The 21,720-nt window shown below is 43.1% G+C and overlaps 1 protein-coding gene across 1 annotated transcript; it reads left to right on the top strand.

Moving 5' to 3' along the window:
• Positions 1–755: 755 nt before the first annotated feature.
• Positions 756–7,258, top strand: SET (SET nuclear proto-oncogene). Its single transcript, XM_020965654.2, has 8 exons — positions 756–1,210; positions 3,092–3,149; positions 3,957–4,099; positions 4,554–4,657; positions 4,789–4,902; positions 5,332–5,502; positions 5,589–5,735; positions 6,353–7,258. The coding sequence occupies exons 1-8, from the start codon at positions 1,138–1,140 to the stop codon at positions 6,374–6,376; spliced, it is 834 nt and encodes a 277-aa protein (XP_020821313.1). The 5' UTR covers positions 756–1,137; the 3' UTR covers positions 6,377–7,258.
• Positions 7,259–21,720: the final 14,462 nt, after the last annotated feature.

Here is a 21,720-nt window from a genome sequence, read left to right as displayed (position 1 = left end):
TTAAAGCTTTGTGTTCGGCAAGCCTGTTTGCCCGATTGCACTGAGGGAGGGGGGGAAGGTGGTATGGGGGGGTTCACATGTGCGACTAATAACTCTCCCCTCAGTCTCCATCCCGTTCTTTGGAAACTGCGGGCTCATAAGGACTTAAGATAGGTCCTCCCAAGGGCCCAAGGACTCCAGCCGAAGAGCGTCGCCCCTTCCGCGCCTCCAGTAATAATCGCTAGCCACGGCTTAAAAACTAAGCACGCGGCCCGGAATAGGGTGCCGCGCGGAGTAAAGACGGCGATCAGCTGGTCACGTGACCGACACCCCCTCCCCACCCTTCCCCCTCCTGGAGTCAGCGCGCGAGCCGCTTCGCCGAAGCTCCGCCGCAGCGCGCGAGGTGGACACTGAAGCCACGCCCCCTCGCCGCTCCTTTCCTCCTAGGTCCCCTCCCTCCTCCCTCCTGCCTCCGCCGCGCGCTATTAGCGCGCTGACGTTCAGGGTATGGTGAAGAAGGGAAAGGCAAGGGGGGGGGCAAAAAGGGCTAATCTCGTACGCCGCGTTCTTTTCCCTCCCTTCTCCCGCCTCTTCCCGAGGTCTTGTGTCTCCACCGCGCAGGGCCCCGCCCCTCTTCTTGGGTGCCACAGCCAATGGGGCAACGGCGCGAGCCACCCGGACCGGGGGCGGGGCCTGCGCGTGGGGCCTGGCGCGCCTGCGCCCTGTCGCCCGCCCCTCGCCGCCAGGAGGAGGAGGAGGAGGAGGAGGAGGAGGTGGTGGTGGTGGTGGTGGACGAGGTAGTGGAGGTAGTGGTGGTGAGGAGGCGGCTCTGAGAAGAGAGGGAGACAGCGTGTGTGAAGGAGCGCCGTCTACGCGTCTCTGAAAGCAGGAGCAGAAGCCTCGGACCGAGGAAGACACTGCCGCCGCCCCTCCCCTTCCCCGCCTCAGGGTCCCCCCCCTTCCCCTCCCCGTCAGGCCGCGCGGAGAGAGCGCCCGAAGCCCCAGGAGGAGGCGGCCGAGGCCCCCCGAGCCCCGAGCGCGCGGACCGAGCGAAGCCGCCCGCCCCGTGTGGTGTGTGAGGTGAAAGGCAGCCGCCCGCCCGCCCCCCCTCTCCCTTCTCTCCTCCCCGGAGCCGGTGAGCGCGGAGAGAGCACCACCATGTCGGCGCCGGCGGCCAAAGTCAGTAAAAAGGATCTCAACTCCAACCACGACGGAGCCGATGAGACCTCAGGTGAGGGGAAGCTGGGGCCGCCGCCATTTTACCCCCCCTCCCTCTCTCTCTCATTCCTCCTCCTTGGGACGCGCGGGGGGCCTGGGGGCGCGCGGGGGGCGCTAGGCGGGGGGGGAGCGGGCGGGCGTAGGAGGGTGGCGCGCGGCGGCGGCCGGCGGCGCGAGGTAGCGCGCGCAGGGAACGGGAAAGGGGGGAGGCCAGGGCCGGCGCGCGGGCCGAAAGGCCCGTCCTCGCGGTGTTGGCGGAGGAGGGGAGGCCATGTTAGCGCCTTTTTCCTATCATAACATTTTTATTTTTTGATGGTGTGTGTACGTGCGTGGTGTGCCCCTACGCATTGTGTTCCTAGGTGGCTCCACCGCCGCCGCGGACGGGGCTCGCAAAGACGGGGGCGCTGCGGCCTGCATCGCGCTGCTCCGGCGGCGGAGGGAGACCCCCTCCACCCCCACTCCTCCCCCTTTCCTCCTCCTCTTCCCTCCTCCTCTTTCCCCCTCCCTCTTCACCCCCCCTCCCCCTCCCCGAGAAGCGGCTCTTTATTGTGTTCCGCCATGATGCTTCTCTCTCCCATCAGCCGCCGCCGCCACATGGTGCAGCTGCCTCTGGACACGGCCCCAGGCCCAGGGCGGCTGGGCTGCTTCCTCCATGGGCTGCAGCACAAGCCGGGCGCTCAGTCCTCCCCCTTCTCCCTTCCCCTCCCCCACCGCCGCGTCCCCCGAGGGCGCTGGGCGGGGTGGGGTGTGGAAGAGGTTGGAGGGGAGTGGAAAGCACGCGGCCAGTTTAGGCAGTGGGCACTGGCCATCTCATTGGGGTGCGGGCCTCGCTGGGGGATGCCCTGGTCAGCACCACGCGTGGCTGCCGGGAAAAGCCCCCCACGTGGGATCTTCATTCCACAAGCAACTTCCCTCACACTGCCCGGGGGTTGAGGAGTTGGGGGCATTTTTTTAGCTCCTTTTAAAAGGTATTAGAATTTTTTTAAAAAAGCCAACAAACCCCTAGACTTAAGCGAGGTTTGGGGGCTTCCAGTTTGGCTTTCAGAGTGAGGGGGAGGGGGTTGTCCCTGAGCTCTTGATGGTTCCCGGAAACGCTTCTCCACCTTCTCCTCACGTCTGATTGTTAACTTGCCCGCCTTTCTCCTTATTAAGAACTTGTTAAAAAACGTATGTTCCCCATTGTCTACGTCTTTTGCCTTTAATCACCCAAAGAAAGTTTTCTTACTTCACACGTGCTTCACAACTTGTGCCCCGAATTCATGCTGAAAACTTAGGACCAACAGCCCGCCAGAAATTTTGTTTGGGGAGGTGGTGGAAGAGCTTAGAGTCTGATCCGGCAGGAATTTGAATTTGACCATATAAGAAGGAGGTAGACTTGAGAAACGATTAGAATGATAGGTTGTATACAATCGCTGCCTTTTAAAAACTGTTTCTGGTGTCTTGGGTTGCAAAATATTCATAGCCTTTGAGAAAACTCAAGCATTGCCACTGTGTTTAAATTGCTAGTGTGTTTATTGTTGGACGCTGGGGGCTCCTGGTTAGCAGCTGCTATTCTATTTTGGAAGTTGTGGATATTTTAAAGCATTATAAGGGAATAGTCTGGTTTCCGTACATAGTTTTGCCTAAAGTTGTTCCATGAAAGAACTGTTTCTTAATGCTTGCTTTGGTAGGGTAAGTAGTTTTTTGCAGCAGTATGGTTTTTAAAAATTAGGTAGCTTGATTGAATATATTGACAATATTTTTCAAATTTTTTTAGTAACTTTAATTAGTTTGAAATGGTTAATCAAAAGAGTAAGATTAAAGATTGTTGAACTTGAAAATTAAAGTAATATGTCCCAAAAGAAACTAAACTTTTTTTTCCAAATGTATATTATCTTAACTTCTTTTTTTGCAGAAAAAGAGCAACAGGAAGCAATTGAACATATTGATGAAGTACAGAATGAAATAGACAGGTAAACTGAAGTGGGATGGGCTTTTTGTTTGGTTGGTTGGTTTTTGTTTTGAAGCCTAAGTTGCTTTAGAGTACAGCATCTGGTACATAGGGGCTTAATGAATACTTATTAATTTAAAAGTGACTTTGGAATATGCCTGATGATTAGTGAATAATTTAAGTAGCCAGTAAAGTGGCTTGCTTTGGTTGGAAATCTTAAGGTTCAGTATTTTACTCCCAAAAACATTTGGGCAGTCACCAACCAGTATTTGGTGAAAGATTGACCTTGTAGGGGTTGTATTTGACTTTGAAGGATACTAATTATCTGACTTAGCTTGTGGACATCTGATGAATTTGAATTATGGAATCAGTATGTGAGTCACGCCATAACTTTGCAACTTACTGGTCTTGGCTTAAATTCCTGTTGGTTTGAGGAAATCAAAATTGAAAGTTCTGATAAAAGAGATTCGATAAATAATCTATGTAATCAAACACTTGCTCATTTAGAAAGGAATTCTTTAGTAATCTCAATTTATTGTTTATTATTTACTAGGTTTCCTTAGTAAATGATGAGATTTAGTTGATTTTTTTTCCCTAATTTCATGTTCAAGTGAACATTGGTTAGGCTTTTGATTTTATGGATTAGGTGATGATGAAGGAAATTAACTTGTCAGTTTCCAGGCTAGTTTTGAATTTTTCCTCTAACAGACACTTTTTGCACTGGGTCCTAATATTAAAAACTCCAAAGCTCTAAGATACAGCTTCATTTTTGTACGTGTCAGTCTCTAGACTTCGCACTGTAGTAAACAATGTTTTTCTTTTGCTTCAGACTGAATGAGCAAGCCAGTGAGGAAATTTTGAAAGTAGAACAGAAATATAACAAACTCCGCCAACCCTTCTTCCAGAAGAGGTCAGAATTGATCGCCAAAATACCAAACTTCTGGGTAACAACATTTGTTAACCATCCGCAAGGTACGTTACCTGTTACCTGTCTTTGAGACAGGTGAAAGGGGGGAAGGGCAAAAAAATTTTAAAATAGTGGGATTTTTGAAGAGTCCAGCCACATGAGAGAACAGTAATCTGAATCCTAGAGTTAAACTGAGAGGTATGCTTATCACCTACAGTGGCAGAGCTAAATAAGAGCCTTAGGGAATGAAAATTAGTGACACTTATTTTGAATATGTTCTTAATTAGTAACAAATTCAGTGTATGTGGATGGTTTTCCTTTGTTTACTGGTGTGTGTTGAATTTTTGGGAGTCTAAGAAGTAGCTTGATTTGTACCAAACTAAGTCTTCAGCTTGTCTGCTATCTGTTTAGAAGGGGTTCATAACTGTTTTTTGTGTGAAAGTTGTAGCGTGTTGACATGTAAAAAAATTCAAGAGGTTAATTGGCCTGTGGTACTATTTTTTGGCTGTTCTTATCTAGTATCTGCACTGCTTGGGGAAGAGGATGAGGAGGCACTGCATTATTTGACCAGAGTTGAAGTGACAGAGTTTGAAGATATTAAATCAGGTTACAGAATAGATTTTGTAAGTAATCCCTTGTCAGAATCTTTATATTATGGGAGTTCTTTACATGGGACTTTCTATGGTATTATAAATATGGGGTACGTACATTTACAGCCATGTTCATTTAACAGTGTTTCTATGTTTTACTATAGTATTTTGATGAAAACCCTTACTTCGAAAATAAAGTTCTCTCCAAAGAGTTTCATCTTAATGAAAGTGGAGATCCATCTTCAAAATCAACTGAAATCAAATGGAAATCTGGGAAGGTATATACAGGACTTTTTTTTTTAATAACTTGAGAATGAATTATTTCTAAATGTTAACATTTTTAGGAGAGGGGTGGGGCATAAATCTTAACTACTGATTATATCCTTGATGAGAGTATCTGATCTGATAAGGTATTTTTTTTTCTTTTTAAAAAGTTAAATCAGACCAAGAAAATAATAAATTGAGATTTTTTTTACTTTTAAGATAGTTTTTAATTGTTTTCTAAGACACAAAACTTAATAAACTTGAGGAAAAGATGCTTTCTAAACTCTTTAAACTTGTCTTAGAAAGTACTGTTAAAGTCTTAAGATCAGTTGGTTTTTTAAATAACGAAAGGGTTTATCCAATATTTAGGGATTATTATGAATATTTTCAGGGTGTAATGTGCTTTTATTTTTGAATCTTTAAGTCTCCCTATTTCTTCTCAGGACTTGACGAAACGTTCAAGTCAGACACAGAATAAAGCCAGCCGGAAGAGGCAGCATGAAGAACCAGAAAGCTTTTTCACTTGGTTCACTGACCATTCTGATGCAGGTGCAGATGAATTAGGAGAGGTCATTAAAGATGATATCTGGCCAAATCCCTTACAATACTACTTGGTATGTTTTAGAGTTTGTAGTTTTCTTTTATAATGTACTTACAAGTCTGATTAGAGTGAGTTCTTAAGATACCTGTAATTCTTCAGGTTCCTGACATGGATGATGAAGAAGGGGAAGGAGAAGAAGATGATGATGATGATGAAGAAGAAGAAGGCTTGGAGGACATTGATGAAGAAGGTGATGAAGGTGAAGAAGATGAAGATGAAGATGATGATGAGGGAGAAGAAGGAGAGGTGAGAACATAAGATATAAGATAGTTGACATTTCCTAAACAAATATGGAGTGGTCAGTTAATTTGCAAGTGAATGCTTGAAAAATAAGCATATGTCCTTGAGTTTATTTCTTTTTAATGTTTACTCTTTTCTACCTTATGTATCAAAGGAATCTTACAGTTATTCTCCTAACTAGATGAACAGTGCTACTGGGGGTAGTTGCAGCCCCTCCTCTTAAAGCAAATCTCGTTAGAATTAAAGGACTCAAGTACAGCAAAATCACTGTATAACCGAATAATTAGGATAGAATCATAGAGTTTGTTGTTGGGATATTTGTTGAGAATTTCAATCTTGTTTTTTTGTTGTTTTCGTGTGGTATGTGTTGGCGATGAAAATTTAAATTTAAAATTGAATAATTATTTGGAATTAATGAGAACATTAGAAGCCTGAGGAGATTAATATGATCCTCAAAAGCCAGCTCAATTGTTGTTTGTTGAAAGGCTACTTTAGCATTTGTCTGTTACCTGCCATTTGTAGTTTTGTAAGACTCAGAATCCAGGTTGGGCAGAAAGATTGCCTGAAAAGTGGTGACTTTTCAGCAGAAATTAACTGATATCCCTTTTTCCCCCCCACAACAGGAGGATGAAGGAGAAGATGACTAATAGAACACTGATGGATTCCAAACCTTCTTTTACCTTTTTAATTTTCTTCAGTCCCTGGGAGCAAGTTGCAGCCTTTTTATTTTTATTTTTTTTCTCTTGTGCGCATTCGCCTTGTTCTCTTGAGGTCTCTTTCCTCTTTACACCATGGTTCACAACTTTTTTGGGGTGTGGGGGGGAAATACCTTGAGCAGAATACAGTGGGAAAAGAATCTCTACCAGTTTCTGTTCCAAGTTCATATTTTTATCCCTTCCTATCTCAAAACAAACTGTTTATGGAATCAACACACTGTGTTCTGTGGGAAAAAAGAAACCTTCTGCTCCCTTCACACTGCTGGAAGCTGAAGGGTGCTAGGCCCCTGTGTAGTAGTGCATAGAATTCTAGCTTTTTTCCTTCTTTCTCTGTATATTGGGCTCAGAGATTACACTGTGTCTCTATGTGAATATGGACAGTTAGCATTTACCAACATGTATCTGTCTACTTTCTCTTGTTTAAAAAAATGAAAAAACAAAAAAAAAACATGGGGTTATAGCAGGTCAGCAAGGGTGGGTTTGAGATGTTTGGGTGGGTTAAGTGGGCATTTTGACAACATGGCTTCTTCTCCTTTGGCATGTTTAATTGTGATGTTTAACAGACATCCTTGCAGTTTAAGATGACAGTTTTAAAATAAAATTCTCTCCTAATGATGACTTTGAGCCCTGCCACTCAATGGAGAATCAGCAGAACCTGTAGGATCTTATTTGGAATTGACATTCTCTATTGTAATTTTGTTCTTGTTTATTTTTAAATTTTCTTTTTTGTTTCACTGGAAAGGAAGATGCTCAGTTTTAAACGTTAAAATGTACAAGTTGCTTTGTTACAATAAAACTAAATGTGTACACAAAGGATTTTGATGGTCTTCTCTCAGAATAGACTATTTCAGACCTCCTTCCCTTCCAAGTCTGACGTAATTATTGTTGAACTTTCAGTGTCACCAAATCTGGCACATTTGTTTGATCACTGTTATGATGTGCACTTTGCAAAATTACCTCAGGGCTGTATGGACTGATGTACTAGAATTGAGTCCGAGTCAGCGTGCCATTGTCCACAGCTGTAAAATACCTTAATGTAAGGTGGCTGGAATTCATCCTTGAATTATGCTATCAAGTATAGAGTAGGTCTGGCAATCAAAAAGCATTTATTAGTGTGATGTGCACACTTATTTTTACAAAGGAAATGCAACTGCTTCATAGATTGTGATATTCTAATAGATACATGGAGTTGAACAGCAAAAATGTTGCTGTTAGTGCCTCCAGTCAGACATATTTGGTGCTATAGTGTCCAATTTACAGCTAGAACTGGTGTTGATCTGTATTGGTTGGTTTTATAAAGTGTATCCGAGGAGAGGAGTAAACCATCAATTAAAAGTGGGTGCCTCGGGGTAAGGGAACTCAGGTTAGGTGTACTTAATTTTGTTTCCTCTAAATTACCACCTCTTAAGCAAAAAAAGAATCCAAATGAAACTATTTGTTAACCTGGTGAGATACAGACTATGCTTTGCTAAATGCCATGGTGCATATGAACATTTTTCGAAAGTTGTTGCCTAATGTGTAGGCTTCTAATGCTGTAAAATTTAGTAGCTAAAAGTTTTCTGACACTTATATTTTTAAAGATGTGAGTTCAAGGCTGGCCTGTTAAAAATGCAAAAGCTTTTTGATGTATGAAATGATATAGAGAACTATTCCATCAAGAGGCAACTCGTAATAAAACCTGTTTAGGTGGATAGAATGTAATTTTTCTGCACAGGTCTTTGTGTTTAGTAATACATCACTGTGTAAGGTCAGGAATCTTGCTCCAATAAAGGAACATAAAGATTCTTTGGACTGGGGTCCTTCTCGTTTTATAAGCAGGGATTTTTGTTTGTAAACTTTAATGGTAATTTACTAATTTATGTCCTCTTTCTGGGTGACTGCTGTAATTTGTGGGCTTGGGGAAGGGGAAAATACTTTGTTAGAACTCTGGTAAATGACCCTGGGCAAGTAATGTCATTTGATAAGATAGTTTCTAAGGTCTCTACTTAATGTCACTTGTTTTTGAGAGGAAAAAAGATTGTTGTGCTTCTACCTAGGTTTGTAAACAAATACGCTCATTCAGTTGTTGGGCAAGAAATGTATTAATAAAAGCCATAAAGGTTGGTAGTGGGGAGGGGTTGAAATGCTCTTTTGAATGACCTTGGATGTGTTTTTTGAGTGAAAATCCTGTTTTGAAACTGATTTTTTTTGTATGTAATTATTTTGGAGTAATTTCATCACTAATAGGTTGTATCCAGGCTTCTCATAGAACTGTTTGGGATATGTTGGGTCTGAACCTTCGGTGTTTCCTCAGCAAAATTTAGAAATGAATTTAATTGGTTAAAAAGGAATTGCTGTCCTTATCTTGCAAGATAGCTCATAATTCCCTAAGTGTTTGGTTTTTCAGAAGAATAAAATTGTAAATAAATAATCCACTTTAAAATCGTTCAATAGTGCCCTGACTTCTTGGGCTATCCATATTTGTTACTTAAATATGTCATTTCACTGAAACCACTTAGTTTAAGTGGTTTAAGTATTCCTGAATTGTTCCTGAGTTATTCATCTGAGTTTCTTGAAATTGTGGGGAAAGCAGCAGCCTCTAAATCAGTAGTGGATATTAATTCTTTTGGCAAATCGGTACACTTTCAAGAGGGTTTAGAATTATTCTGTTAGCTTCTCTGTTGTAGAACTAGTTGCAGTAAATGGAAGGAGGGGCAAGGAAGCAGATTTATACTTTGAAGTAAGGAAACAATTCAAGTTATCTTCAAGCAAAACAGGCTTCTTTTGATTTAGGTGGGCACTTGCCTTTAACGAGGTATTCAGCCAGGATGAGTGAACATTTGTCTAATATGTAGTGTGAGGATTATTAGGGTGTGGGTTGAATTAGATATTTTAGAGCAACAGTCCATTTGGTGTGGAGAAATTTGAGAAATTTTGTAAAGCCCCCATTATGTTTAAGATTTCTTCAGGACTCTAACCCCAAAGAAGTTGTTTATGTGAGTTTTATCTATGAATATATTAGAAATTTAAAGGTATGGTATTAAAAAATGTTTTTGTTGAGGGCACCCTGCAAGGACCTGAAGGACTCCTAAGATTTTCTTGGACCATGCTTTGAGAAGCCTGGTTTAGAGTAAACTTAAGCTTAGCTAAAGAATATTTTGTGTACAATAACAGTACACTAAATAGATGGATTAGTTTGGCAGCATGTTTGTTGTGTAATGCCACCGCCTAGAAAATAGTGCAGAATTGATTTTTCTAAGTATTGTTAAGGAGATTGGGGCAGCAAGTATCTGGTAATAATGAAATGTGCTTGACAACTATAATTCACCTCAACTGTATCCTCAATGCATTCTATTATCTATGGTTTTTGTCATGTGCAGTTGCAACTATTGTGCATTTTACAGTGTTGAGGGAGGAGCAAAACTGCTGGTTGAGATAAATGTTTTTCAAAATGTCTTACTTGTTTGGAGACCTTATGGTTTGAGAACAGCATGGTGCAGTGGTGGAAGCAAAGGATTAGATGTCAAAACTTGGTTGAAATCTCGTCTGTTACTGTCCTGTCCATTTAACTTTTGGCAAAAACCTCTCTGGACTGGGGTTTTGAACTAAATTATCCCTTCCAACTCTAAAAATCTCATAATTCGTTCATGTCTAAGGTTAACTGCAATGCCGTAGGCTGTCAATTAAAAGTTCACACTGAAAAAAGTTATCACTTTTGAAGGACCAAGATTCTTTACAGTCTTCAGTAGAGAGGAAGACAGAAATGGTAACAATGATGTAAAAACAAGAATACTTGTTTACTGGAGAATAAATACCATTAGATGACTAGTGGAGCTACTTTGGCTTTTCTGAGGGCCTAGGAGAAGACAGGTAATCAGTTCTTTGGGAACCTCCACAGATTGGTGTCCTTAGTTTGAGAGCCATTTAATAAACAGATTTTATACAAATTGGGGAGATTGAAAGGGTAGCCTATTAAAATCACTTTAGGCATTTGGTTAATTGCTTGAGGGAGTGTTCCATCACAGCCACGTAGGAACATCAATTTTATGCATAGAAACCTTTTTTTCCCTTCAAGTGATAGCTTTAGGTGGCATGGTGGATAGAGTGCTGGGTCTGGAGTCAGGAAGACTCTTCTTCCTGAGTTCAAATCCAGCCTCAGACATATAGTAGTTGTGTGACCCTGGGCAAGTTGCCTTGACCCTGTTTGCCTCAGTTTCCTCATTTGAAAAATGAGCTGGAGAAGGAAATGGCAAACCACTCTAGTTATCTCTGCCAAGAAAATCCCAAAAGGGATCATGAAGAGTTGGACATGACTGAAAAACAACTAAACAACAAAGCCTTATTTGTGAAGCTAGACTCAGAAAAGGTCTTCTGCTTGAGTGTGCTATGAGAACTAAAGATGAGTATAAAATCTGCTATGGTGATTGCTTTGAAGGAACTAAAGCTAATTTGGATATAGTTTGAGTTTGTTTAAAAAGTCAGAGTTGCTGCTCCAACACCCTTCTGAATATTTTTTTTTCAATTAATATGAGAACTACAAGAGTACTTGTGGAAAGGTTAAAGGGCAAAGATCTTGGTTTTGTGGTTAAAACAGGCATTTTAGGGCTTTTGAGATGTAGGTTATTTGTAAATCTGATAGATGATAGCCTTTGTTTAGATTCACATACAAATTCTATGTACTGCTAAGATAAAATGGTAAAGAAAAGATATTAACCTCATGCAGGCTGCATCTTCTACAGCTGTTTATGACAGTTTGACCTATTTGGATTTGGAATGGGAGGGGAGTTGGTTTTCTCCTTTATGGTGGTGATTTAAATGTTTACAGAGTGATCAGAGAAATTTGTTTTTTTCCTAAGCAGCATAAGCTGGAAGATCAATTCTCTTATTTCCTAATATCCAACTACTTTGTCTTATGAGAAAGGTTTTTTAGAGATCCTTAATGATCTGGTAAGTCTTGGGATTCAGCAGCTTTGCAGCGCATTCAGTAACTTTATTCTTTTACCAGATCAGAGCAGGAAAGGGATAGAACAGAATTAGAGAGGAAAAAGGGCTAGTTATCTCCCAGATCTTTGTTCTCAAAAGGGTATGTACTGAAGTCCTCATACACTGATCAGTGTTGGGAAATAGTCTCCTTTACTCTTATCCTAACATAATCCAGTCATGGCTGTACTGAGAGATGATTAGGGCCATTAATTAACAGTTCAGACACTCAGCAGTGGCTAGAATCCCATAAGTCAGTGTAACCCCATTTGGCTCCCCAGAAGTGTTAAGGTGAATAAATGCATATTTTAAAATGTCAGCAACAGGTGCTAGGTAATCTGTTTACTTCATCAGTGATGACTTACAGAGAAACTGTCAGCATGACATTCATTTATTCTCATCTGCATGCTTGAATCAGCCATCACTGATTTTCTGAGTTTGGGACAAATGGAAATAATTCAGGTTTAGAGGACTTCATAATTCTGTCCTCTTTTCCTTATGTTGATACTGCCTTGCTGATTTCCCATGTGTATGTGTCATCTGGATTAGGGAGCCTAGTATCCTGTATTGTCTAGTTCTAATTTGACTTTTGCTTTCTGATCTCAAAGTGATACACAGTAAAACCCAGTTCATTTTCATGGAGAAAAGGCATTGGGAATCATACCTAAAATTACAAACATCCCTGACTGATCACTGACAAATTTTCATTCATCAAAAGATATCAATTAAGTAATTTGTACGCTAGAGCTTTGTGCTATTCTTTGTACTAAGTAATTTAGATAATGTCCTTAACCTTCCTAAGTACCTATAATTTGATAGGCTGATGACATGGACAGAGCATGAATTAACAAAATGCATAAATACTTGCCTTAAAAAGGGCTGGTGACTAGGCAAGTCAGAGTTGAATGTAGGTAATGAAATACCACAGAAAAAATTGTAACTAATATGGCCCCTGGAAGACTGCTGTCTTAAACCCTACTAATTATCCTAATTTCCCATTACAATTTCATTAGAGTTTTGACAATTTTCTGAAGGGTTACATGTTGCTTAGGTCTGAAAGAATGACTTTGTAGAACAAAGGCTGGACAGTGTTCCCTGTTGAATAGTTTAGTTTCAGTTCAGGCAGGTAACGGGGGTGATTGTGGTGGCAGAATTGAGTAGCATGTTTCACAGATAGCCAGGTCTTGTCTTCCCTGATTGGGGATCTTGTAGTGGGGCTAATGAGGCTGTCTAGGACTGTAATAGTCCTTGGAAGGACATTAAAAGATAATTAGTCCCTGCCCTCAAGGAACTTAAAATTATCCTTTATCGTACATAGCTTTATATCTAATTTCATTGATTCTTCACTAACTTCCCTATGAGGCAGATAAATAAGGACACTAGGTTTTATATTATTATTATATATAATATATTATTTATATTGTAGTTGATAACTTATTTATCTGCACTTAGGTCTAATCACACTCTTGTAATTTATAGATTTCTTGAGGGCTGGGACTGCCTGTCTTGGTATTAACTCCAGTACCAAGTACAGAACATTGCATGGAGTAGGTATTTAATAAATGCTTATTAGATGAATGAAGACAACTGAAGATTTTAAATTGAGAATGGCGTTTTTGGAAGACCCATAACACAAGAAAGAGTGATGATCTGAAGCCTTGGAGTCTACCATTGATTCTTCAGTTTCCTTATCTACAAAGTGATGGAACTGGACTAGATTTTATTTAACAAACATTTATTAAACACCAACAATCAAACTTGGCTCTAAAGAGATTCTGTGAATTCCACTTCCCTTCTATCTTTGCAGAAGTGGGGGACTATGGATATGGAACATGGTTTATACTGTGAGGCTGTTGTGTTGGTTTTGCCAAATAGTTTCTCCTCAGGATAGGGGAGGGATATATTTGGAAATGAAGGTAACTTTTTTTTGAAGGACATCAATAAAATTTTAAAGTAGATCAGAGCTAAAAATATGTCTACTATGGGCCCTAGATACAAAGATAGATATGGCAAAGATCTTTCACTATAAGAAATAAATGTAAGGAGGTCCAGGCAAAGTTCTATGAGAAATTTGTTAAGGGAGGTAACACTTCCACTTGGAGGGAAGGGGGTCAGGGAAGACTTGTTTCCTGGAGGAGATAATAACTGGATTGGTAGGTACAGAGGACCTTAAAGGTATGAGTGGAAGAGTTCATTCTAAATATAAGGGACTGTGAGTAAAGGCACAGAGATTTAAAAGGTCAGGATAAAAATAGATTGAAAATGGTCCAGTTTGGTAAATAGAATACAAAGGGGCCTAATATGACAGTATAGAATAAGGCTGAAAGATGTTAAAACAATATGTACTCAACTTGGAAGTCAAAGGACCCAAGTTCAGATCTTAACTCTACCATTTATGATAGTGTGATCTGGGGGAAGCCATCTGTTCTGTATTCAGGTACATATGTAAGCATCTTTCCCTTTAGAATGTAAGCTCCTTGAGAGCATGGACTGTTTTGTTTTTTTTCATCCCCAGTGCCTGGGACATAGAGGGCACTTAATAAATGTTAATTGATTTGACCTTTTTGGGCTCCTTTTGTCATCCATTAAGTGAAGAGACTGGATGGGACTGCTAGCTTCAAATCTGTGGTTTTTTTTTTTGCTCTTGAATTCAAGGTGTGTTGGAACCACATTGGGAAGAGACCTTGGATTTATGGTTTGATCACGATCAGGGATTTATGCTTTATTAGGGAAACATGGAAAGCCACTCAAAGTTTGTTTTTTGTTTTGTTTGGCTAGGCAATGAGATTAAGTGGCTTGCCCAGGATCACACAGCTAGTAAGTGTCAAGTATCTGAGGTTGGATTTGAACTCAGGTCCTCTTGACTCCAAGGCCAGAGCTCTATCCACTGTGCCATCTAGCTGCCCCCACTTAAAGTTTTTGAACAGGGGAGTATTAGAGGAGTACGTTACTCATTCATTCAATAAACAAATCCTGATTAGCAGACTACTATACTAGACCCAGGGGTGAAGGTTAGAGATTGATACACAGTTTAGACAACAATAATTGATAATAAGAATAATAGCTAACATGTAGCATTTACTATGTGCCAAATATCTGACCCTCACAAAAACCCTGGGAGGTAAGTGCAATTATCACCATTTTACAGATGGGGAAACTGAGGCAAAGTGGTTAAGTGACTTGCCCAAGATCTATTGGTTCTCTGCCCTTATGAGTCTTAGTCTATATGGGGAGATACAATAAACAATGTAATATGTGATATATGATATATAAGAGGTACAAAATAAAGTGCACTAGAAAGATTACTTCCTTGGGGGGAACCTGTGGCCTGTACCCTTGAGGCCCAGGCTCCACACTCGTGATTACTTACTGTCTTGGACCTTAAAAGGATGAATCAAAGGGGGCATAAACTGGCGGCAAGATGACCAATTCCCAAGGTTATTGCAGTCATCTTAAGTGAAAGGTGATTAAAAACCAGGTTGGTTGCAGTGGCAGTGGACGTGAGGGAGGATGGCCAGAAGAAAGATGATAAAAGTAGAATCTGTAGAATTTGACATTTGATTGGATAGAGGAGTCAAAAAAAGGAAAGTTTTTTTTTTAAATGTCTTTCAGGCTCTTAAGTTTTTGAGACGGAATGGTTGGTGACATTGATGAAAGTAGAGACGATAGATGATTTGTAAGGTTTCTTTCAGTCCTAAGAGAGGAAGTAACTTGTACAAGGTTACACTGCATTCATTAGTGATGACAGCAGAAATGAAACCTGGTTCTGCCGAATGAAACTAGTCTTTTTTTTTTTTTGCAAGGCAATTGGAGTTAAGTGACTTGCCCAGGGTCACACAGCTAGTGAGTGTTAAGTGTCTGAGGTCACATTTGAACTCAGCTCTTCCTGACTCCAAGGCTGGAGCTCTATCCACTGCACCACCTAGTTGCCCCAAGAGTCTTTCTTCGGTCATCCTCCCTCCTATGTATCTTGTGCTGTTCTGGATGCTGTGCTGGTACAAAATCACCTGGGGGTGTTCTTTGTATGTCAGTTTTTAAATTTTATACATTTAATATCATTATTCTGAAAAGGAGTCCTTGATACAAGAAAAAGGTTTAGAACCTTGCTTAAGGCACCTATAGTCCAGTTAGAGAGGCAAGATAGCCATGTGAAGTAATTAGAATTCGATAGAAGACTACAGGGCTCTAGGAAAATTGACCTCTCTGAGGTTATCTAGATCTGACTCCTACAATCAGCCATTCAAAACCACAAAAACTGAGCTGGATGTAGAACTAAAGTCTGAGAGTCTGTAAATGGTTTTGTTCTACCTTTTCACTTCTTGGGAGTAGGAGGAAGAGGAATGATACAGCACCTCAAAGCCTCCCTCCTACTAATGTTGATCCAGCAGCTAGGGTGCTGGGCAGGTAGGTAGGGCAGTGGATAGACTGCCTGGACTGGAGTCAGGAAGACTTAAGTTCAAATCCAGCCTCAGGCATTTACTAGTTGTGTGACCCTGGGCAAGTCACTTAAGTGCTGTCTGCCTCAGTTTCCTCAGCTGTAAAATGGAGATAATAATAACACCTACCTCCCAGGGCTCTTGTGAGGATCAAATGAAATTATAATTATAAAGCCCTTAGTATAGTGCTATATTATAGTATAGTACTTCCTGTGGCACATAGTATATAAATGTTATCTATTATTATTGTGAGGATACACATAATGAATGTTTTTTTTCTCTTCAGCCAGTAGGAATAAATTAATGGATGAAAAGGCATTTATCAAGTGCTGTTTACTATAAGCAAAGCATGGTTATAAGTGTTGGGAATGCAAAAGTAAGACAGTCACTGGTCTCAAGGAGCTCACATTCTAACAGGGAGAAACCACCTGCAGGATGGAAAGAAAAGCCCAGTAGTCCTTAGTGTTATCAGTAAGGCAGTTGGTAAAACATCATCTGTGGTATCATCCCACTGACAAAAGTCATATTTTTTTTTCTGATGTTGAACCAATTGACAGTGCCAAGAGCTTTGATAGGAACTTTTTAATTTGAGTCTTCAGGTGGGGCAGGTGGTGGATGGTGAGCCTTTGCTAGGCTGGACATGGCTGTGGGGCCAGGTTAGAAGTAAGGTTAGTGTTCTGGGGAGTGGTTTCTGGGTGTAGGGTCCTGGGCTGCCTCTGCTTGGATTTGGGAAGATAGTGGTCACATTTCTGTAGTGCTTTATGGTTTCCATTAAGAACGTGAGGATGATTTCAGAAAAACCTGGGGAGACTCACATGAACTGATACAAAGTGAAATGAGCAGGACCAGGAGAACATTGTAGTGATGAACAACTGTGACTGACCATTCCATCTGTTGCAGTTGGCCAGAGGTCAGTATAGGTGGTGGCAAGGATGATTGTATTCCTCTTGAATTCCGGGGGTTGTTGCTCTGGAAGATGGCTTTGTGGGCCAGACTGGAAGCTAGGACACTAGGACTATGGTCTAGTCTAGAGGATGGGGAGGGGGCTCTTGAGCAGAGCCTGCCCTTCAGTGACTGGTTAAAGAGGAAGTAAACTGTTCCCCTCATCCCTACCTTCTGTTCTCTCCTGGTTCTCCCTCCTTGTCTGATCTCTCCTACATAATCTCCTTTACTGGATCACAATCCATGTCCTGGCCCACCATGACCCTCCTTGTAGCCTGGACTCTTTCTGGACTCCACATCTTAGTTCTCAATTATTTCATTGCTGCTCTGAGAAATCCCTGCTCTAGGGTCCTCTTCTCCTTGGCAATTCCTTGCTTGGGACTACCAATTTAAGACTGACCTCTAGCCAATTTTGTATACTTTCACCAGGGCTCTCTTTGCTTGCTGAATTGCCTCTGCTCAGGGACCCTTCGTCCTCCACCCATCTATGTAGTATCCTTCCTCATTAGAACATAAGATTCTTGGGGTAGGAACGGCTTTGTTTGCATGAATTTGTATCCCCAGCATCCAGCACACCTGGCCATGTCTAGCTAACAGTGGGTATCCCCCAAGGCTCTGCTCTGAGCCCTCTTCTTTCTCATGTTCCTGATCAACTATTATCTTTATGCAAATGACTCCCAAATCTGTATATCCGTTGCTAATCTTTTCTGAACTCCAGTCCCATATTACAAACTTGCTTGCTGTCAATTAGTCAACAAGCAGCTAGGTGGCGCAATTGATAGAACACTGGACCTGGAGTCAGGAACACTTGAGTTCAAATCCATCCTAGACACTTACTAGCTGTGTGACCCTGGGCAAATCACTTAACCACAGTTTCCTTGTCTGTAAAATGGAGATAATTATAGCACCTACTTCCCAGAGCTGTTGTGAGGATCAAATGAGATATTAATTGTAAAGCACTTGGCACAGTGCCTGGCACATAGTAAGAACTATATAAATGTTAGCTATTATTATTAAGTGCTCACTCTATGCCAAACACTGTGCTGAGTGCTAGGGGATACAAAAAACTGTCTAGTAGGCATCTCATACTTAACATGTTCAAAACAGAACTCATCTCTCCCCTTCCCAAACTTCCCTGTTAAATGTCTAGGGCATCACCATTCTCCCATTTGCTCAGGTTTGCAGTCTATGTCATGCTCAGCTCCTCACTCTTATCCCACATAACCAATCCTTTTACCACAGACTCTTGTATGTATTATCTTCACAGCTCATTTATGTCACCTTCTCTCCACTCATATAGCCCATTTCAGACCCTTGTCACCTCTCATTTGGACTATTGCAATAGTTTCCTGCCTCATCTTCCTGCTTTCATTCCTTAATGCCCTCTGGTTTATCCCCCCCTCAGCTGCAGAGGCAAAGCCTGACCATCAGCTCTCCCCACTCCCCTTGAGCTCCATTGGCTCTCTGGTACTTCTAGGATCAAATATAAAAGTCCCTTGGCATTTAAAGGTCTTCCTACCTTCTCAGTCTTTTAATATCTTATTCCCCTCCACATTGCCTGTGATCTAGCCACCCTGGTCCCTTGCAGCTTTTCAAACACTATGCTCCATCTCCCCTACTCCTTGCCTTTTCAAGGCTGTCCTTCCTGCCTGAAATGCTCTGCCCCCTCATTTCTCGAGTTCCCTGGTTTCTTTCAAGACTTCAATCAAGTCCTACCTTTTCCTGGAGGCCTTTCCTCATATCTGCAACTTCTCCCTCCCCCCCAAAAATCAGTTTATGCTTTCATTCCTTTTACTTTAATTTACTCTTTATGTATTTTGTTGAGGTGTATGGGGTGTTTAAGGAGGACTAGCACCTCTGGTGTGAGGGCTGCCGAGCCCTTTTCAGGGCTGCTCATCTACCTTTGGTGTCCACCTGGCATCCAACTCTCACCCTGTGGCTCCAAAAAGCTGTAGCATGTGTGCTGGCCACATCCTGGTAACCTTCTTGGCAGAGAGCTTAACCTGGTTGAGGGTAATTAACAGGCTTCAAACCTGACAGTGAGACCCCGGGGGGTGGGGGTGGGGTGTTTCTACCCCAAGCATTCGAAGACTTCCCCTGGCAGAATGGGCAGATGAGAACATTTGTTCCAGTGGCCATGAAGGTGCCTGAAGTAGGCGCTGTGGAGAGCTTAGAGCTGGGTCAGACATGGAAGACACCAAGGTCATCCCTGTCCATCTCCAGTCATCCTGACTTTTGTCTTGCCCACTGGACTTGGATGACTTTTTTTTTAAGGCAATTGGGATTAAGTGACTTGCCCAGGGTCACACAGCTAGTAAGTGTCAAGTGTTTGGTCTGAGGCCAGATTTGAACTCAGGTCCTCCTGACTTCAGGGTCGGTGCTCTATCCACTGCGCCACCTAGCTGCCCCTCACTTGGATGACTCTGGAAGAGGGAGTGAGACTGATGACTTGCTTCACTCAAAATCGATTCACTCTCAAGTCGATATCATTGGTCATCTTTTAAATGAAGGACGAACAACACGTATTTGTATGCTCCTAGTTTTTTACATGTTTCTTCCATTAAAATGTGTATTCCTTGAGGACAGAGACTATTTTTGGTGTATGTGGGGGCTTTTCTTTGTATCCACAGGGGTTAACACAGTGCCTGGCACATACTAAGTGCTTAATAATTGCTTATTGACTATTGATTGACTGTGAAGGGAGAGGAGACATACAAGAGTTGTTATAAAGGTACAAACATTTGGAAACAGATTGGCCATAGAAGGTGATGGAGAGTGACAAATTGATCAACAATTGAAGATGATGCTGAAGTTTACAGCCTGGGGGACTAAGAAGCTAGTGGTGCCCTTGGGAGTAACCATAAAGTTCAGAAGAGGAGAGGGATTTGGGGTAGGGGAGAGAAGATACTGAATTCTGTTTGGGACATGTTGAGTTTGAGATGCTTAGGGATGTCTCTATCTAGATCTCCTATCACCATCTCAAACTCAACATGTCCAAGACAGAACTTGGTATCTTTCCCCCTAAACCTGGCCCTCCCCCAATTTTCCCTGTTTTTATAGAGGGTACAACCATCTTTCTAGTCATTCAGTTGCCCAACCCAAGTCGTCCATGACTTCCCACTTCTCTCTCCTTCCCCACTGAATCAGCTGCTGAATCCTGTCTTTTCTGTCTCTACAGCTTCTCTCCCATCTGTCCCCCTTTCCCCTCCCAAGGCTATCACCTTAGCTTGGGCTTTTAGCACCTCTTGCCTGGATTAGTGCCATAACGATCGTCTCCCTTACCAAATTCTCTCCCCTCTCCACTACATCCTCCACACAGCTGTTGAAATAGTATTCCTAAAGCGCTGGGTCTGACTGGGTAGTTCTGCTTAATGCCCTTCTGGGCGTCTCTTGCCTCTCTGGTAACGGCAATTAGGCACATGCCCTATCTTAGAGTCGCCTGAGGCACTGAGAATGGTTAAATGCCTTCATCAGGGTCATACAGCCAGGGTAAGTCAGAAGTGGGGCTGGAATCTTCCTGTCTCTGAGGTAGGCTCTCTTTTCCAGAATCCTCAACTTCATTCGAAGCTCAGTTCAGGTCACCATCCATCTGCTATGGGAAGCTCGTATTCCTCGGGTTAGCTCATATTTGTTTATGTTTCCTATATGCTCTGTCCCCAGCGGAATATAGTAAGCTCCTTGAGAGCAAGGTCTGTGTGTGGGGAAAGGGTTCTTTCTCCTATCTACAACACCCAGAACAATGACTGGCACATAGTAGGCACGTAAATGTTAGTTGAATTGAATCTGTGGTATGGTTGTTTCCTTAGCTGGTCTTTTCCCCCGGCTCTGAATTCTTCAGAATGACAATGGATATACATTTATTAAACGCCTGTTATGTGGCAGGCATTGTGCTAAACGCTGATAAGAAGGTGAAAGTCTCCCCCCCCCTCCCCGCCCCAGCTTCTATTACACCGCGGTGAGAGGGGCTAAGGACTCTTCCAGACCCCTAAGGGGGTCAGCCTCCTACGTGGTCTGTTACGAAACAGGAGTGCTCTTGAGCCATATACATAGATAGGATTTAAAGCTGGAAGGGGCCTTCGAGACCTGCTAGTTTAAACCCCAAGTTTTACAGCTGAAGAAACGGAAGCACAGAGGGAAATGACTAGCCCAAGGTTACACAAATGATAAGTAGCTGAGTTAAGAGTTCGAACTCTGGGTCCGACTGCAAATTCACCGCTCTTCACGTTACACGGCTTTGCCCCCAAGATATGGAACACTTGCCAGGGACACCACTCCTTCCCCAGCTGGAGCCCCGGGACCTAAGGGTCCCCTTCCCCTTGGCCTTTTCTAGCCCTTCTCCAGTGGCCTGGTGGGCAGCACGGAGATACCCCCCCCCGGGGGCGCTCAGGGCAAAGCTAGATGAGAGGGCGGGGACTGCACGGGGTGTTGTGCGGGGGACCTTCCCCACATCCCCGCGCGACTGGAGCTCAGGACAGGGCTGGGCGCATTGCTGCGCCTCTGGGGTTCCTAACAACCGGGCACGGTTTGCCGCCCAGTCTGGGAAGGGGTGCCGAATCCCCCGGCGGGGGAAGGGCAAACAGGATTCCCCAGATCCCGGGAGGGGCTTGGGGTCCCGGGGTCTCGGGGACAGGGCACGGGATTTCCCAGGATCCCGGGAGGGACTTGCAGGGTCTCCATCCTCGAGAGGGGGCGCTGGATCCCGCGTCTTAGGCACTGCTTCCCCGGGAAGTTTCAAGTTTGAAAGGGCAGTTGGAGGGGCCGGGGCTTCCGGAGGAGCCGGAGCTGCGGGGCCCGAGTAGCAGCATGGGGGACCCGCGGCAGGTGAGCGCAGCAGGGACGCTGCAAGGGAGCGGCGGGCACACCGGGGCGGGGGGGTTGTGGGTGGAGGGACGGGGCTGGAGGGGGAAGCCAGGTAGCTGCAAGAGAGGGGCGGGGACA

The sequence above is a fragment of the Phascolarctos cinereus genome, unplaced genomic scaffold (genome assembly GCF_003287225.1).
Source record: "Phascolarctos cinereus isolate Bilbo 61053 unplaced genomic scaffold, phaCin_HiC Scaffold_2;HRSCAF=192, whole genome shotgun sequence".
Taxonomy (NCBI): Eukaryota; Metazoa; Chordata; class Mammalia; order Diprotodontia; family Phascolarctidae; genus Phascolarctos; species Phascolarctos cinereus.
Note: the sequence above shows the minus strand (reverse complement) of the source record. Positions and strands in the feature narration are given on the sequence as shown.

Coding starts and splice junctions, on each gene's coding strand:
- SET (XM_020965654.2), top strand. CDS start 1,138: ATGTCGGCGCCGGCGGCCAAAGTCAGTAAAAAGGATCTCAACTCCAAC. Junction 4,658..4,788: donor CAGGTTACAGAATAGATTTT/GTAAGTAATCCC, acceptor GTTTTACTATAG/TATTTTGATGAAAACCCTTA. Junction 5,503..5,588: donor ATCCCTTACAATACTACTTG/GTATGTTTTAGA, acceptor GTAATTCTTCAG/GTTCCTGACATGGATGATGA.